This window comes from Brienomyrus brachyistius, chromosome 9 (genome assembly GCF_023856365.1).
Source record: "Brienomyrus brachyistius isolate T26 chromosome 9, BBRACH_0.4, whole genome shotgun sequence".
Lineage (NCBI taxonomy): Eukaryota > Metazoa > Chordata > Actinopteri > Osteoglossiformes > Mormyridae > Brienomyrus > Brienomyrus brachyistius.
Window position 1 is genome coordinate 22,515,685 of NC_064541.1, and position 18,928 is coordinate 22,534,612.

Consider the following 18,928-nt stretch of genomic DNA (forward strand, 5'->3'; position numbering starts at 1 on the left):
AGTGCAAAACTGTTTGGAAGTGTACATCTGGGACGGTTCAATTTCTGTAACAAAAAATAATGAGAAATCTCTAGATAAATTCAGTATTTATTATACATAATAATAATAATAATAATCAGTATGAATAACTGTTGTAATCTCTGACTGAATTAAGTAAATACATTCATTAGTTAACTTACACAAATTGTCTACAATGAAGATTTAATCACAAAAAAAAACTGAATTACAACAAAAGAGCTGATTCCCTTTTCATACATTCCTGACAGTTACTACCGTAGACAGACGGAAACATACACGGGGTGGACGTGTGCTTTTCACAAGCACGCCGATTGCCAGAGCTGATCAACGAAAACATCCTAGAGTAAATCAAAAAGCACGGACAGGCACTTAAAAAGCATACATCAAAATAAAGAGAAAAAAAAATCAACCATTCATTCTTTTGCAAGTTAAAGACTTAAGAAAAAAATCCTGAGAAACGGAAAATGAGAAGACACCTTATAGATAAGATAAAAGTGTCAGCATGGAAACTACACAATAGAACTACATTTCCCATAAGCCCCCGGTGGCCCTGTATCATTCTTTATGTACTTTAGCTGCACCAAGTGCATTCTCTCATACGTTTTCGCCGACCTTGAAAGCACCTCCAGATGAGTACACAGCCACCAAATAATAAGGAGAGAAAATTAGTCTTTCTGACACGACATGGTCACGTGACCACCTTACTCTTGTCTAGATTTGCTCTTCTTCACTCTGTTTCTCCTCATCCCTCTTCCGCTTCAGGGTAGGTCGGAGAGCTGATAGAGCAATGGACAAGGAGGATGTGGGGGATGTGGGGGATGTTGGGGGACTTACCGGTCCCCTTTCGGCGACCGGTGTCCCGTCACCAGAAGTGCCCCCTCCCGCCCCTGCACCTGTACCATCCTTGGGGTCTCTCCTGGAACCCTCTCTCCAGCCGTCCTTTGGGGAGGACGGGGCAGAGGATGCCTGGGCTGGCTTCTTAGCCTTTCGACTGGCTTCACGGAAACTGGCCAGCGGGGGGCGTAGACGCACCCCACTGCGGGTGGAGCCCTCGATGGCCTTCTGGAGCTGTGGGGGGGGCAAAAGGCCAGAGTGGGAAAAAAACGCAATTAACACTGACAGAGAAACAAAAGGTGAAATTAAAAGAAATGAAGGAAGAAATTACAGTGGAGTAATCATATGACCAGGGGGATGTCGGTGGTGGGGGGGGGGGTGGGGGGGGGGAATGGGGATGGGGATGCATTAAATACTAAGCCTTACCAATTACAGAGGAAGGGGGGGAGCGATTCATACCTCCTTCAGGGCAACGACTCCAACTATCTTCCCAATGCTGGTAACGTAAGCGTGACTGATGCCCAGCAGGGAGAACAGGGCGTGAGTCTGACAGTAAAAAGGACAGAGTGTCATGATGCCGGTGAGGTCTAGGTGGCGCCCAAGTGTGGGCACTGTTTGAGTTCTAACAGGTCTAGGCTACACTACAGCTTCGTCTCCAGTCTTTCTGCCACACATGTGCCCTACGTCACGTTAATGTAGACCAGCTCCAGTCCAAATCAGCCCATCTGTAATATACCAGGGCCGAAGGATGGGACCAAAGCTGGATGCCAAGGGCGTGTGGAGCACATTAAACATGCCGCTTGTCTGGCCACAACTGACCTTGTGCAGGGAGGTCTTCTCCACCAGCTGGAAAGGGGAGGGGTCCACGCGGAGCTGCTCGATGTCTATTTGCTTGTCCAGCTCTGCTTCCTCCCAGGCTTTGATCTGAACATGGAAACCAGCGGGTCTATACAGGCACCGTGATGTCACCCACAATGAATAATTTAGGTTTAACTGGGCCATTTTCCACTCAAGGTTTTTTTTTATACCTCTTCTGGCGTCATTGTATCCACAAGAGAAGGTGTTCTGTGTGCCTACACAGAGAGAGAGAGAGAGAGAGAGAGAGAGAGAGAGAGAGAAACAAAGACAGAGAATGTGAAAGGGGTATCAATGACTAGTGTTGGCAGCTATGAACCCTATTTCATCACTTGCATTTGTAGACAACTCACTAGCTGATGCTGTTCTGCGACGCCAGATATTTAATCTGAAATGGCATGCAAAAGTTCTGGTGCCATCTGGTGGCAGTAAGGGGATATTGCAGTCTGCCTGCTATTACAGGAATGAAATCTAAACCTGAAATTGCAACAGCTGCACTGGAATACACATAAAACGTAAACATAAGTACAGATAAATATATACATGTCTATATATGGGCGACATGGTGGTGCAAAGACTGTGTTTGCATCACGCCCAGCCTGTGTGTGCAAAGTTTGCATGTTCCCCTCGAGTCATGTGTGTTTCCTCTTACAGTCCAAACACATGGTGAATTAGCACTTCATGTTTTTCAAGTGTGTATTCACATCCTGTGATGGACTGGTGTATTGTCCTGGGTGTACCCCGGCCCTGACCTGAGCTGCCTGAGATAAGACCGGCCCTTGTGATCCTGTCCTAGATAAGCAATTGGAAGATTGATATTTATATATGCACAGATCCATATTACAAGCTTATTATATGTGTTATTCAGTCAGTAATGCATACTTATCTTAAACAGTGTAAGGTTTAAATATCCCAAAGGCAGTTTTCATTGTATGATCGCGCTACACTGGGATGTCTGCCTCCATCCGAGTATCTCAGCAAAGGCTCAACACAAGCAGAATGGTCCATAAAGGGCGGCCAGCATCTGGAAGGAGTACCTGCGCATCGCTGTGCCTGTCTGCACACGGGAAGAAGAAATGCAGGAAGGCGTTCCTCAGAGCCCGCGGGGGGCCTTGGTCTCAAGGGAAAGGTCACAGGTCAGCAGAAATAAGCCCGCGCCAGTCACATGGCATGAGTACACTATCCACACCTTTTCTGAGGCAGGAACTTATGCATATTGCAGAGATGCCTGTAAACACCATGACCAGGGCCAATCCAACCCATTGCAGAGCCCTAAATTTGATCAACCAAGCTATTATTGGTTGTCTTCCTTCCCATTCTCACAGGCTGGTCAGATGGGGGCCCCCTGGTGGTTTCTGGGCCCTAAGCAGCCATTTAGTTCACTCATATCTTGGGCCCCCTTTGACCATGACGCACACACTTCGTGTCCCAGACTCCAAAGTTAATTTCTTATATAAGCTCAAATGCAAGGGGTCCACATTTATGGATATATGCTACTTATATGGATGGGTAGATATTGGGGGGGGGGGGGGGTGGGGGCAGAGGGGGCAGTGCCCCCACTAGATGCCTGAAATTCAGAATTGCAATTAATTGGCAAGAGCAGCATTTCACTTCATTGCAAATATTGAATATTAACATTAAATCAGGCAGGAAGAGGATGTCAATGAGATCATAAAGGAACTTACTGGGAACCGGGTGGCTAGCTAGCGGCTCCTGGGGTTTAGGAGGTGGGAGGGGCCCGTTTTGCTCCTCCTGCACAGAGGTGCTCTGGAAAGCAAATGCATGACTCAGTAGGTTGATTACTCTAGGCTAACTTGGCGGACGTATTGTATCTGCTTCTAGAATTCTAGGCGTCAGCTGTTGAAAATTCTGGAATTCTCTGAAGTGAAGAATGCTGACTATTTAGGATAAACACAGCTTCTTCCCGAATGTGTCACAAACCCGGTCTCTCGTCTCCTCCCCTGCCTCCTCGTCCACGAAGGCGAATGATTCCCAGCTGACCCTGGAAGCCAGTCCTCGGCCCTGGCAGAGGAGCCTGCGCTCATTTGAGAGCCACCAATCAGAGATCACCTGAAGGTCTGCCGTCTCAACCGAGCCCAGAAGGATCATTGAATCTAAAAAAAAGAAAAGGAGCATGATAAAACAGATCACCTATGAGAGCAGCAAAATTTATATAGAATAGCTGATGTTTTTTTGGCCCAAGTTACTACATTCATATAAATGTATTTATGTTCCTTACCATACCACAGCCTAAAAACTTGCATGAAAAACATTCTTCCACAGACTTTCAGTTTCTCTGGAAACAACCTCTTATAGTCAACAGCAGCAGTTTAAATGCTATTGCTCAGCGGTTCGTCCTGTAACATTCCTGCTTTCTTTCCTTTGACTTTTCGTTATGAGTGTGTCACGCCACGGGAGCATTCACCTTTATTTTCAAGGAAAAAGGGCAAAAATTCCCTCAGCAGAGAATAACAAGTGCATTTCTCTTACCCTCTGATTCGACCAGCGGGAGAGTTTTCAGTGATGTGGACTGCAGCAGACTTTTAAGCTCTCTGTATGTGGACCGCGAGGAAACGAACTTCACTTTCTTCACCATAATATCTTCCACAAAGATGTTATACTTGCTGTGAAAAAAGTTGGACCATAGTTACAACAGAGGGACACATGAATGTGAAATGCTGTACCTAAACGCCCAGTCCAGGGACTGCGCTGCCCTACCTGATGTGCCCCAATCCCAGCTCTGGGAGGTAAGGCAGCTTCTTGATCTGAATGATGGAGTCGTACAGCGAGGGCTGCAACCCTTGGGCCACCATGTTGGCCAAAATGACAGCCACCATCATGGGTAGAATGTGAGAGATCTGACCTGTCAGCTCGAAGCAGATCACCGCTGTGGACACCGTATGGGTGACAGCGCCCGTCATGGCAGCAGCCCCTGGAGGGGAGGACGAGGTGGAAGAGGAAAAAAGAACGATTGGAGAAATGGAACGGAGGACCATCAGTGAGGAGGCGAGTAGGGATAGGGACAGCACTCAGGATGGCTTAGACACTGACCGATGACTGCATATCCTCCTGGCAGGATGCGGTACACTATGCCATCAAAGAGGATGCCATTGGGGAAGAGGGTAGCCATGACCTCACCCACTAATCTGCCAAATGCTGCTCCTGGATCAGACGGTAGGCAGACAAACACATGGCAAAGCCTTGCACTTCCCAAGCACATCAAACGCACACGTTCACCCTAAACATACACACTGTAGTTGAGCTTCATCTCAACGATAAAGAAAAAATGATTCATTTTCAGTATTTACCCAAGACGAAGACTGGCATGAAGGAACCTGATGGGATGGGCATCGTCGTGGCGACAGCAGACATCCAGAACTGAACGATGAACAGGGATAAAAATATTGGCGACTCACAGCTGACACTGGCAAACAGAGTAAAGCAGACTCATTTTAAAACATCTTATTGTTTTTAAAATAAATATTCTTCTGGCATTCTTGGATACAGCAGTTATTTATACGGTGTTTTTATATATATACAGTGTGAGTAGAGAGATAAACTACCCTCTACTTTTCATTTCATCACTCACAAAACCCTATGGGGAGGAAATCTTGCCTGTTCTATATTGGACTGGACCTGCTGAAAACTGTCAGTATATGCTGGTAGAGCAGCCAGGCTACTGGCCTCAGCCTCATGGAAAAACTGACCCCTACCGGAGAACCCAACCCATCTATTTCTAATCTACTTGCATAAGTGCTGGAGTCCAGGCCGAATCGCTCATCCACCTCCATCGCGTATCATCCTGCTCACTCTCTTCCATGTTATACAGTCAAACGTCTATAAATTCGCACTATGACTTTTTCCCTAGATTGCTAGATGAAGGTTGTTTCCATTCATCCACAGTTTATGGTGATGAGTTTTGTCCTTCGGGTCATCAGGTGATCCTTTGTGGTTTATTGCCGAGGCTATCGACCTCTGTCAGACACCTATATGGGAAGACCATCTTGTACAGCCTTGGATAACGTTTCCTTTTGGTTTGTGTAACCTCTAATAATTAATTATTCTAATCTTTACATCGATCACAAAGCTATTTTGCTAATAGATACACTTACAGAAAAAGAGACTTCATGAGTACCTTCATGACAATGAAGAGGATGATGATGAAAAAGACATTGACTTGGGGGTGTAGCCATGCCGTCGAGCGGCCAAGGCCAGGCGGGGGAGGGGAGCCCCAGATTTTGGTCCAGGTGTAATTATCGAACAGGGAGTTAATTGCTTCTCTTGGCATTAACTGTGGGATAAAAGATGTTAATACAAGAAGTTATATGGTGATAACAGCAGGAGCTATCATTACAATTATAGTCTACACATACAGTACATGTCACGTTACCCTATGATTTTATAGACAAACCAGCAAACAGCAAGTGGCATCCAGTGTGCAAAGCTTCATTCTGAGTTTGACCATAAAACTGAACACTATAAGAGGAATTTGACCTCTGACCTCTCCGGCCATGAACTGTCCAAATCCAGGGGGAAAGGTCAGTGATGCGATAACTAAGGTCACCACGGCCGGGTAAATCAGTCGGCTGAAAAATAAATTGCAGAGACATAGGAGTTATGGTCAGGGTCTGGAACCTGGGACACAGACAGCAGTAGCTATGATTGTTGTTACAGCTATGATTTATTCACAGGGAAACGTTATGGTTGGCCGAAATCAGCCGTCACATGAGTGCTCCCATTTCTCACTGTTTGGTCAGGAAGCGGGTCAGGGCGTTCTGTTTCCTCATCACCAGCACCACTTGGCGATTCAGGAAAACGAAAAAGGCACCAAGAAATCCGCAAGAAATGCTGCAGGGAGAGCAGAGCATGGCTATCAGCACATGGCGGAAGAGTATGGCGCGTCCACAGTGACAAGGGCGGTGAGGTGTAGGCCAGGTGCCCTGCGCGGTTAGTACTGCATGGCCGGGGTTGGGGTACAAACAGAGGGTGGCCATGGCGCTCTCACATTTTTACTCCTTCTCGCCATCTCTCTCACCCAATAATGGCAAACGCTGGCAGCTCCTGAAGGTCGAAGGGAAACTCCATCCGGAAATTGGTGCGGAAGAGAGCGGTGATGGTAACTGAGAGACAACACTGCATTACAACACACTGCACAAATACATCTAGAACTTTCTATAGCTCTAATCATCTCACTGCGGAATGTGACATGCACGAGTTACAGTCCACAGCACGCCCCCTAATCTCATATTCATTGAATGTGAATAAACAGGTCTCAAGAGCTTACAATCTGCAACTGCAGGCTTCTCGCTAGAGGTCCGAGGTTTGCCTAATCTTACCGGCATCTTTATTCCACACAGCCAGCACTCGGAATATGAAGGCGCTGAAGGTGGCGGCGAAGTATCCCCTCCAGTAATTCCTCACAGCGAAAGAGGTAGATGTAACCTCAATGCTGAACAACACTCCTGAAGGAGAGACAAGTGAGAGTGAGAGACAAGGACTGGGTGCAGGGGGATGAAATTAATTCTGAGGCTGTGAAAAGTGAAAAGGCGCAGGAGACGTGCAGAGAAATGATGGGGGGAATTTCACAGAGCAAGGAGGTTACTTTGATGTCCTTCATCTGAATCAAAGAGGGGCCTAACTGTTTAAAAGGGCTTTATGGCTCTATTCAAAATCGCTTCCTATTACCTATATAGTGCACTGTATAGTCAATTACAAAATACCAATAGTGCACTGCAAACCTATTTGTTATTAATATTAACAACAGCAACAACAATAACAAGTACATCAATAATAATAAACAAATTAATTTTAAACATTAATAAAAAAAAATGTAATTCTTCCATATTCATTTTCACTTCATCTTCCATAGTCAGTTTATCATATTGTTGTATTGTACTATTCACAAATGTCAGCTGCCAAAACTCCACCTTAGAACATCTTATGTCCCAAATCGTCATCTTGTTTCGCTAATTCCTTGTATAGGAACTACATTGATTTTCATATATAGGGAACAGTGAGTGAATGGCCAAGCAGACCACTTCGATTACTGCCCGAGAGAGTGTAGGTGGTCATGGGGGCGGGTTACCTCCAAGGGGTGTGCCAAAGCAGCAGCCCACCCCCACAGCGCAGCCCACTGTGAGGATGTCTGTGTAGGCATAAGGATTCTACTGACGCAAGGGGAGGGGGGAGGGCCACAGGTGAGGAGGCGGGGCCGGAAAGGGAGTGACAGCAGAGAGAGAGCGCCGTGTGATTGGGAAGAAGGGAGGAAGGAAGAAAGGTGCAAAGGGAAAAGCAGGATAGAAAAATATGACACTGTAAGATAACATCATACGAGAGAATTATAAGTAACAAGCAAAATATAACAGGACTCCGCACAGAGGCAGAGGATGAAAATGAACACATAGTGCATGTGTGTCGGTCAGAAAGAAAGCCAGCATCAATATATAAGGGTTACAGATTGTGTCGTTGTCCCAGTGGCAGAGATCATCAATGAAGAGCAGCGAGCGGGAGCCTGTGCTCATAAACTGCATTCACTGACAGCAGAGCAGAGCGCAAAGCAGAACAGGAAGGCCGCTGGGCACGAAGTGTGTAGCGGACTGAGGGTGGACCACGAGGATTCAGAACCAGCTCTGATTGAACTGAATGCTCTGACAAATCCTCCTTCTCTATCGTGTCAACAAACAAGCTTATAAACTTATAAATAGACCCCTAGGAATTCTGCACACTTATGTGAGTGTCTGCAATAGTTAAACATTTCCTGGCATGCCCTGTAATCAGAGTAAAGCCAGGACCAGTGTACTTTGTCATCCAACAGCATCTCTTCCCTGGCTCTCCTCCTAGGATGATGATGGCGGAGAGGAGTACAGCTCTGTGGCTTTGTCCAGAAGGTTGCAGGTTCAAATCCTGAGGCTTCAACACTAATCGTATCACTACTGGGCCCATAATCCCTACAACTGCTTCAGGGGTGCTGGAACATTGCCTGCCCCTGTGCTCTGACCTCAAGTTTTACTCTCTCCTGTAGGTATGTTGTCTCATAGGAGAACAAGATTAAATTTGTACTTGCTACCTGTACAATGACAATAAAGGCTTTAAAAACAAACAATCTGAGGTAGCTATATGTTTCTGCCCTTTCACACCTGATCTCAGTGCCACTGTATATCAGTGGATCTGTTGCGAGATGCATCCATCATTCTGATACCAGCTGCCATCAAACCAGGCTGACCTGCCCTCTCATTTACCAGAGTGTGCGTAGTACAGTTCCTAAATGTGTGCGTACGAATCGCTAGTATGCACAGGCAAATTGGCATTTATCACTCGTGCACACAAACACATGGTAACACTAATTTAAAAAGATTAATTTAAAAATGAAATGCCCTCAATGAACCATATATGAGCATATGAAGCACAATTGGGTAACGTGTTTCAGAAATGGAAACTGTGAAGAAATATATCCCACTTACCCATTTCCCCTTATGCCTGTCTGTAATATATTTTTTTGCTATATGCTCGTATTGTTATTTTGTAACTGTATTTTGGTATTAAGAAATAAAGTAAAAAATAAAAAACGCAAAGGGGGATGGAAAACACAACTTCACCAAAAATGAGGTAGAAGGGTTGCTGGACGTAATAGAAAAGAAAAAAACAGGCTTTTTTGTATGGCAGCTTTAGCAGAGGCCTGTCAAAGAAGGAGAAGGATCTAACATAGGGACAGGTGATACATGCAATTAATGTTGTCACCTGTAGTTAGAAGATGGCAGAGATGGGGAAGAAGTGGTTCAATATGAAAATGACCACCAAAAAAGGATCACAGCCCACAGAACCCACGTCCATGCCACAGGGGGCGGCCCAAGCACCACATCAGTGTCACCTCTGGATGGTAACACAGCTCATGGACGAAACATCCGTAATGGCACTCATTCCAGATGGTGACACTGACAGTGCACCTCCATTACCCAGCACCCAGGCTATCAGAAATAGGTAAAACACATTGTGGGTGCGTTTAACTGGTTGCAGCAAGTAATGCGTGTCGTATGCCGCAGTAGACCAACAAGTGAATGTTGCGAAAAATTAATTGTGCCAGACACGTCTGTTGTCACGTAAAGCATATATTTAGTGCCAGTGATAAATTAATTTTTGTGGCCATTTTGGAACGATTCATTGTCATTAGCATGACCTGCCTGCGCATATTTTGAGTGAACATAAATACAACATTCTATTTGTCAGTCCATCAAGGTTGAGCCTGTGAGTGTCTTATGTGCCGATAGCTTGGCTTCAGCCACGGTTCTCTGCCACTACAGGTTCGTGTGCACAAATGATCTTTGGAATCTTTGGAAATATAGGAAGAAGTTGATAAATACCATTCTATACGTAAAAATGTTTGTATGCACGGATGATAAATGAGACCCTTGGACTCTGTTGTGAATGAGCTCATTTTAACTGCTGCACACACTTGCCTGAGATCTTCCCTGTTCCGCTAGTATTCCTATTAGCGTGTCACTTCCTGTAGTTCTATATCACGGCAAAGAGCAGCGTGGCCAGACAAGCAGGAACCACATAGAAAAAGCAAAACACTCAGTCTCCCATCATGCACAGCATACGTGGACAAGGTTCATATTGGGAGATACAGTTCTGACTTGCCTCCTATAGGGGCAGCGAAACAGGTGGCCACTCCCACGGCACACGCACAAATTAACAGGTCCTGTTTGTGGCCCATATTCTGGTGTGGGGGTCCAAACAAGGAGGGGTGGGGGGGGGACAGAGGTGCAGAGACAGACATGGGAATATTGTTAATATACATGCCAGGCATTATTATCATACATTAATTCGAAGGGGTTCGCAGAGCTAGAGGAGTCACTGCATGTTAGGAAAAAACAGCCTTCGTTAACAGACACACAGAGGAACCATGTCAAGCCAAACAGTGGATGCAATCTGGAAAAGGGCACATCCGAGTTGAGCGCAACTGGGATTCATGGGTTTTGGACACTGGCTGGACCGTGCTTACCTCATACACACCCGAGAAGAGTGACATGAATCGGCTGAGCACGGCGGCGCAGATGCTGGCGATGTGAACGAAGGGACCCTGCATGTATGGATGGATGGATGGATGGATGAATAGATGGATAGGGAGGGGGGTGTCAGGGGAAACGATTCAAGATTCAGGAGTCATGCGGACAGAAAACAGTTACACTATGCAATGAAAATCTTTCTCTGTATGTTCATCCAGCTACCAGCAAACACAAATTAAACACCAAACGTAACACAAATTAAACACCAAACGTAACACAAATTAAACACCCAAACGAAACACAAATTGGGGTGCTTAGTAAGTAAGACAATAAATGCAATTATAACTATAATAATAAATACAAATACAAAGCCGCCATATAAGATATATATAAGTGCAAAATAAACATAATGCAGATATTGCAACGGGTGAATAAGAGCAAGAGATGGATAGCTACCCAGATCTATGGGATAACTGGGAGAATGAAAACTGGGATTGTGTAACCATTATGTCAGGGTTCTGTAAGAGGGTAGTAGTTCAAACCTACAAAACTGCACAGAATTTTCTTATAGGATGTTTTTCCTGTGAACTATTTTGCCATATAAGCATGAGAGTAAAGAGCACACTCAGACTGAGTGGCTCACTGTCATGCTTCTGCGGAGAGGTCAGGTGGGGAGCGAGCGTGATGATGTCAGCAGCAGCAGCCCACCTCCTTGCCCAGGGGCATGCCGCTCCCCAGGCTGGCTGTCAGGCCAATCACTTTGGCCACAAAGGCCTTGAGGGTCAAGTACTCCTTCAGGATCACCCCTCGGAGGATGGTCTTTATCTCTGGGATTCCTGAGCCTGACAGAGGGAGCAGAAAGAGTGCAACCTTGAAGAAATTTAAGGAAATTAATGTATTAAATGGTCAACATAGCAGAAGATTAATCAGAAAGTGGCACTGTGTGACTAAGTGGCCTTTACATTGTGTCATCGGGAACTAATGAGCGCGCTCAGACTGACAGAGAGAGAGGACAGGGGGCAGGGCAAGGAGACAGGAACAAAGAGCGCAAGATAATGGGACGGCGGATGGAGGTGGTGTCGGGTCCCAGCCAGAGCTCACCGACAGACTGGGGTGCGACCAGATGGCAAAAGAGGGAGGAGAAGATGATGAGGACCATGGGGTAGGTGACCCAGGCTAGGAACTGCAGCAGCACGTTCTCCCGCAGCTCCCGGTACATCCACTTATACACTGCGAAGGGGACAGGAGGGGGCGTTAGCGAGCATCCCACGCTCCCCTTCCCCCACTGCAAGGCCCACTGCCTTTTTATTCAAAGGGTGGATGTATTGCTTTTATTTTTATACCAAATAGGTCACGCATTATACCCTTTAAACAGCTACATGTCGCATTCAGGGGAAATACCGGTGCTCAAAGGTCCAACATCAGGGCCTGACCCTGCCACTTAAGAGTGGAGCGACCTTCAAGTCACAGTTTTTTGTTTTTATCTACATAGCTGCCATCTGGCAGTAACTACTGAAACAGGAAGGGGGTATCACTCATTATTCCCCAGAATTTAGCACTAGAGCAACTGGGACCAGCTCATCCAGCCCAAAGGAGGAGGATTTCCCCACATCTTAAGCATGCAAGCGTTTAACCATCTATGCCATGTGTTGAAATCCTCATGCCAAGATCTTCCAAAGATGGGGGCAAATCTCCCATTATGCCCTGCGCATGGATTAGATACCATGGTACCTTGCAGACTCCTGGCACTGGCGTAGTCCATGGACCAGCTGACCAAAGCCATGGTGAAGCCCAGCAAAACCAGGAAGATCCAGTCCTCTCCCAGTTTGGTGATGAGGTACTTCTGTATCCGCGCCACACACTCTGCCAAATGGTTAATCATCAATCCCTCAATTTGTTTCATCATGGATATTTTAATAGGTGAGTTTATCACGATCCACAATGACTTATGGGGCATTTTTCAACGTCGATTTTGTTTTTCCATGGGGATTCAATAAGAGCCATAATACTGAGCCCAGAATGTGATTAATGGAAGACAAATTAACTTACACAGTACAGTATGTAACAATGGCTTTTCTGCTAATTACAGTACCTGAAGGTCAGGGGTCAGTGGGCAGGGACTCACCTCGGCACATGGAGTACGGCTGCGGCTTCTTCGCTGGGGGGGTGTTGCTGAGTCCTGGAGATGGGGCTCCTGTCTCCATGGTGACAGGCTGGGGGTGGCTGGGGGCGAGCGGTGCCGTGGGCGTCCCCCCCACATGTCCCCCCCATTGCTTCTCTGTCAGCAGCCGAGTGGCAGCTTCCCTCTGAGCCCCACTGCCTAGCTGCTCCTTGTACTCACCATAAAGCTGGGGGTGGGGGCATGCTAGTTACCAGCCGATCACCATGACTAGTACTCAGAAATGACAAACAATCCATATCGCTAAGCACATGCCTACAGTTCATATTCCTAATTCCTAACTTTCCTCATTTCCGCATCAATAATGCTCCTGTTCAGCTGATCTTAACACAGACATTGCTGGTTGCAATTCAATACTCGGGGGGAGGCGGGGCTGGGGGGGTGGGGTGGTGGTGGTAAGGGGGCCGGACATGGTAAGGAAGGGTGGGGCATAGGCAGGGAGGGGTGGGGTATGAGAATGCAGGCATGATGAGCTGCCTGCATTAGTGAGCCAGTGTGCCTGAGACTCAGAGCAAGAACACGGGCAGACAGAAATAGGCGAAACAGGACAGCGGCAGCGGAAACTCGGGTTCGGGGGGACGAGTCCTGGCTGGCACGGGGCCAGGCAGCTGGGGAAGCACTCACAGGGGCACATTCCATCCCCCTGCTCTCAGCAGCACAGCACTAATACATTAATACATGCCGCTAATGGATATATTTACGCTTACACCTATATATATGATCCGTCCGTGCCTCTGAACTCTCACACACCATCCTGCACGAAGGCGGTCTTTATGCAGACTGCCACCTCGAATCTCGCTACCAGGAAACGGTGCTGCCTCCAACATCCGAACGCCTCCCCCACCCCCCGGATGCATCGGAGGCACTGGCCGGATGACCTTCATGGCCCCGGCCCTGCCACTGGCCACCACGTTGTGCCGGATCTCTGGCCGATCCTGCAGCCATTGGCTGAGTCTTCAGACGTGAGTTCTAAAGCTCTAACCTTGAACCAGAATAAAAAACAATTGACGTGTTGTTCTCCGCCGGGCCCCAGTCAGCAGTGCACTGTATGAATAAACTGCTAAGATGAAACAACTGGTTCTCAAACTCAATGTGAGTTACTGCCGCAGTTACTCTCTCTCGTTACCGCCATTGCTATTATTCGTGCCGATCAGCCACACGTGCCGCTTCTTTGATGGCTAAAACAAATGATTAGTCCCTTCAGAAAAACATGGCTGCGAGTCAGCATCACGCTCTTCTACCGTGACAACTGGGTTGCGATACAGATGTTAAAATAACCGGTGACATAACAGCTACGTGGAACTGCTGGGATTGCAAGCAATCCAGCGATAAATGGGACCCCAGGGTTGCAAATTCAAGATGCTAAATGTCGCAGCGCTGCATAAATAGTTGACGGCTTGTAAAATGCATTGAATATGGTATCGGCCCTTTGTCAACTAAGTCAGGCGTAATGCAAAGGCTCTTAGGTGGCATTAAGCGATAGGTAGACATACCGACCTCCCGTGCTGTAGTCCCCTTGGGCATGCTGTGTTTGGGTACACCAGTGTTACTCCCGCTGAGTCCCCGTTACTCTGACTTTAACACAAGGTCGGTATTAAACATTAACCATAGGGGAAGTATCAATCACAGCCAGAGAGAAGGGCCAGGCGTCATATATTACGCAGTTAAAGTTGATAAAAATGAAGAAGCTGACGAAAAAATACAGTGGCCAGATGATATACTTTAGAAATGCAGCTGAAAGTGATACGAAGACAGATGATATACTTCAGAAGATTTCCTGTAACACATATCACAAGACTGTCGAGGCACTGCTGAGCCCCAGAAGCGGATGTGAATGAGAGTTTGGGAACACAAAGGGCCCTGATGATGGTCTGGACCAATGGAGATCCGATGTAGCCAAGGATTTAGCTTAACATTTTCAGCGTGCTAATATCAACTGAATCCCTGTAATAATAAATTACAGGGGGATATATTCAAATATGCAGCCATGATCACAGTGGCGTTTTATTGTGAAAATTGAAACATGATCCGATTAAAACCATAAAGCTATTAATTATTGCAATACAATCCATCCAACCATCCATTTTCCACACTGTATTCTGGGACAAGTATAAAAATTCATGATACCGGAATTTATCTACGATTAAAAACGGACATTTGAATACCTATGGATGCTTGTTATAAAAACCAGGACAAAGAAGCACAGACATAAACAGGTCTGCTTGCGTAAGCTGCTGTCAAATCACGTCAATGCTTAACTACAGCAAGCTAATGAATCAGGCAGACAGCGTGTGAAACACTCGCTCTCTTTTGGAGAGTGATTTACAGTTTCCCGGCGTTTAACGTTCGGAATGCCTCCAACCGCCAGGTAGCTGCACTGGGCACTTTGGCTTCCCTTACTGTTCTGATAAAGGCAGAGAAGCATGGTAACCAGGAATGAAATAAACACCATCGGCTGCAAGAATCCAGCCTCAACGTAGCTGGGCGATGCACGCAAACAGATTTCACTAAGTGGGGAAAGAGATGCTGCTTGACAGTCAGAGTTAGGAGCAAAGTGGATTAGAAGGGAAGTTAGAAGGAAACTGAGAGTGCCTGACAGGTAAAGGACGCACTGACTTTGAGAGTTAATTAAAAAAAAACAACAAATTCTTAGGTCCCCCGTGCTGGCGAGCGGGTGCTACCCATGTGATCTCGTGTCTGTCAATGCCCACAATATAGCGGGGATCATGATAAAATCTGACCCGAACAGTGAAGGACGGCGAGGAGGTTCTCAGGCAGGAGTTTGGGCATGTGTGCGAGCGAGTGTACGCACAAACTCCGATCTTAACGGTGAAGAAGCAGCCCATCATCCCGAGCCGCACGCAGAGACACAAGCGCCTGGACGGCAGAATGCAGCGCGAAGCAACTGGAAACCGAGTAGCACATCTGCAGGTGACACACTGCCGAGAGCATTCAGGTGATGCTGCCGACATGGAGACCTCCGCAGAGACGACTGCAGATATTAAGTCTTACCGGAACTTGGTCTAAATTCATCACCTTTTCAATTGTATCGATTTGTTCGTTCATCTTCTTCCCGCGTCTATTGGTCCACTTCGGGATTCTTTGGTCCCCTCTTCCCTGTCCCGTCTCACTCCTACTCTGGCACTTAATCACACCAAATCTCTGCTTTTTATCCGTCAATTCTAATTAGCCAAACTGTACCTGCCTTTTTTCATGTGGGTGGGGGTGGGGGGTGATACAGTATCATCGTGACCCACACAGGATGGGACAAGCAGCATGAGAAGCCTAACCCAGGGGGACCTGGTGGAGTTTGGGGGCTGTTGATGCAAGCAGTCCGGGTTGACAATTACATGTCAGCAGCTCTTAATTCAGAGAATTTATCCCAAGGCCTGTCACATTAAGCCCTTGCTTATTTTGATTATAAAGCCTCATCCAACTGCAGCACTGCTTTACCACACAGTGCGGTGCGTCAGCATAGCTGTGTGGGTAAAACCTCGGTGTGAATGAACGTGTGTCACTGCAGTGTGGCCTTTGGCCAGGCTAATTAAGCAAGGGTTACGTTCACAATGCCTTCGTGTGGTAGCTGTGAGCTTTCAATTGACTCAAATTCTATTTTCATATTGCACTTATATTCCTATCACATCTCGCTACAATATTTCATTTCCACACCTCCTACAACTGCTGCCGGAGCCCTGCCCAGCTCATCCCGCGACCCCCAACACTACCCACTCGCTGTAACCCAACGCTGCGTTATATATAGCTTCAGTGTGACCCAATGTTCACTGACACACTTTTCCACACGCTTCTCTCTCTCTCTCGCTCTCTGTTTATCTTTGTATCCCTTCTTATTTCTCCAAGTCTATCCTGCCATCTTTATGCATCCTGAAAATCATGGCGTCATCCATTCCTGCTCCTAAGGCACCTTCCCACTGGAATAAAAAAGAAAAACAGTCACATCTCATCCAAAAGTGGATTAAAAAGGTGCAGACAGTCGCCACCAAAGCTGTCTGCATTGCCGCTGCTGGTGTTTAAGTGACTATTAAAGCACATCCTCACACGATTCGCCAACTCCGCCACCAGCGACCTCTCACTGTCAGGTTTTATCTCCACATCTGCCCCCTTAATGCCCCTCTGCTTTGCCAGCTCGGAGCTGCGGGAAGCTGTGCGTACAAGCTTAATTGTTCCTTAGATGACTTCCGGGGAAACCAAAATCCACAGGGCGCCAACAGCACTCCGGGACATATTGGCATGTCAGCCTTAAATCCGAGACTTATTTCACATCACGCTCGCAGCCAGATTACTCGCTGCTAATTTCGACATTTAAAATCCCCTCCTCTTTGTTCCCCACGCGATATGCACACCACAAGGCTCACAGTCACAGCCCCTCTGACTCCACTCCCCAGTGAACTGACCTCCCAAGGAGTCCATCTCTGCATCCAGCTGATTTTTCAAGATCATGGCTGACAGGTCCAAAATTGATCAGATCGATAATGCGGCAATCATTATTTTGTCAATTCTGAGACAGCCAAATTTCCCCTCTCAACCTGTTAGCCATGTTATGATCCCTCCCACTGAGCAAAGTTAATTAATGTTATTAAAAATAGCCGGTAAGTGTCCACACCGGTGTCAGTCACATGCTGTGCCGAAAATCACCTTTTAAAAAAAAAAATCAGTCTGGTGGGTTTGTGACTCAGCAAAGAAATTGACACGTAAATCTGGGGTCTCCTCGGCACCTCCGGGGTCTGCTCACTCTGATAACCTGAGACCTTCTCTCACCCCCCCTCGTAACCAGAACTCTCTCTGGTGCCCATCTGTCCCGATCCAGCCTGCGAGACAAGAGCCCCGAATCCCCATGCGAGTTCCCTCACAGAATTCCCCACATCGATTGGCCGCTGTGATATCCTAGCTGAGCCTGCCCCTGTGCTCTACCTGAGGTCTTTATCGCTGCCCCTCTTTAATCGTGCCCTTCCCACACTACTCCGCACCACAAATGTCACTCCTGTGTCATCTTTCAGGATCTCTGCTGGGCTGCGTTTACACGTCTGTTTTTACATTCCAGGTCATCGCGAAACCGGTTCGGATTTAAAGATTTTTCAAGAACACACATTACATATCGCCTGAAGACCAAATTCAGAGACAATAGTAGCCATGTATCTTTTCACATGTAGTAGAAGTGGGAAAACATATGCACTATAAACTGGTGAAACTGGTAGTGTACTCTACTTATCCACACCGGATATGCTGAAACTGGATTTATATACTGTTAGATCAGGCTTATAGCTTCTAGAAGATTTATCAGACTTGGTTAGGTATAAATAAAGTGCGTAAGTCAGGTCTGACATCAGGATGAGTGGCAGGACGACAAGCCAAAGCAGTGTTATGCATCCGAGTGTCGGGTGAAGCTGGAGCCATTCTCCATGCAGAGCACAGGTAGCGAAAGGCACGAACGGGAGGCTGACTGACAGAGCAGCTGTGAGGAGCAGGGTCGGGGCGAGTCGGGAGCTCGAGCCAGGGCTCCGGCGCTTTGGGTGGGGAAGCCAGCGGTGCCGCCAGGGACCATGCGGGCAGCAGGAGCACAGGCGAGCAGCACGGCGGCAGGGCGCCGGAGCGCAGGGACTGACCAGGGTCTGTTGGTATCTCAGAGCCTTCCTTTGCGGTACATCTGCAGCCATTGACGCGCTGTCACTGACCCAAAAATAAACCGGCTGCCCTCCTCAGCATTTCCACCCGCTGCAGAGCACACGACGTTCACTAACTGGCCCCTGGCGACGGAACCAGTGGCGGCGACGCCCCACTGTAGATCCAGCGCCGGCCACGAGCCCCCTGGACCCCCCGCACGTGTGAGTGACGAGGCGGCCCGGCCCGGCCCAGAGCGGCGGTTTCCTTTATTAGAAAGGCAGCTCACACACTTACGGGCTCACATGAACAACAGGGGGACGCACTCTGGTTGTCCTCGGCAACACATGAAGACCTCAACTGCAGTTAATTTTTTTGTTTTGTAGTGGAGGGGGGGTTGGGGAGCTTCACGAGCAGCGAT

At 47.3% G+C, this 18,928-nt stretch overlaps 1 protein-coding gene across 5 annotated transcripts; it reads right to left on the reverse strand.

Moving 5' to 3' along the window:
- Nucleotides 1–75: 75 nt before the first annotated feature.
- On the reverse strand, nucleotides 76–18,895 carry clcn1b (chloride channel, voltage-sensitive 1b). Of its 5 annotated transcripts, none has more exons than XM_049026560.1 (23): nucleotides 18,513–18,895; nucleotides 12,838–13,060; nucleotides 12,444–12,575; nucleotides 11,814–11,942; nucleotides 11,421–11,554; nucleotides 10,709–10,786; nucleotides 7,793–7,871; nucleotides 7,044–7,169; nucleotides 6,743–6,827; nucleotides 6,454–6,555; nucleotides 6,209–6,293; nucleotides 5,843–5,998; nucleotides 5,016–5,085; nucleotides 4,759–4,869; nucleotides 4,426–4,639; nucleotides 4,198–4,331; nucleotides 3,649–3,821; nucleotides 3,393–3,474; nucleotides 2,745–2,824; nucleotides 1,881–1,925; nucleotides 1,672–1,776; nucleotides 1,312–1,398; nucleotides 76–1,086 (listed from the first exon to the last, which is right to left on the reverse strand). In XM_049026560.1, the coding sequence occupies exons 1-23, from the start codon at nucleotides 18,561–18,563 to the stop codon at nucleotides 730–732; spliced, it is 2,838 nt and encodes a 945-aa protein (XP_048882517.1). In that variant the 5' UTR covers nucleotides 18,564–18,895; the 3' UTR covers nucleotides 76–729. The 5 variants fall into 5 exon arrangements, with proteins under 5 accessions (XP_048882517.1, XP_048882515.1, XP_048882516.1 ...); XM_049026558.1 differs by lacking the exon at nucleotides 18,513–18,895 and adding an exon at nucleotides 15,904–16,952; XM_049026559.1 differs by lacking the exons at nucleotides 7,793–7,871; nucleotides 18,513–18,895 and adding exons at nucleotides 10,345–10,423; nucleotides 15,904–16,952.
- Between the last annotated feature and the right edge of the window lie 33 nt (nucleotides 18,896–18,928).

What these genes read in the sequence shown, in the direction of transcription:
- clcn1b (XM_049026558.1), bottom strand. Translation starts at nt 15,957, where the DNA reads ATGAACGAACAAATCGATACAATTGAAAAGGTGATGAATTTAGACCAA. An exon ending in CTTTGGCACACCCCTTGGAG is followed by an intron (nt 7,170 to 7,792) that starts GTAACCCGCCCC and finishes TCTCTCCTTCAG; the next exon opens with GAGTGTTGTTCAGCATTGAG. An exon ending in AGAAGACCTCCCTGCACAAG is followed by an intron (nt 1,399 to 1,671) that starts GTCAGTTGTGGC and finishes TTTTACTGTCAG; the next exon opens with ACTCACGCCCTGTTCTCCCT.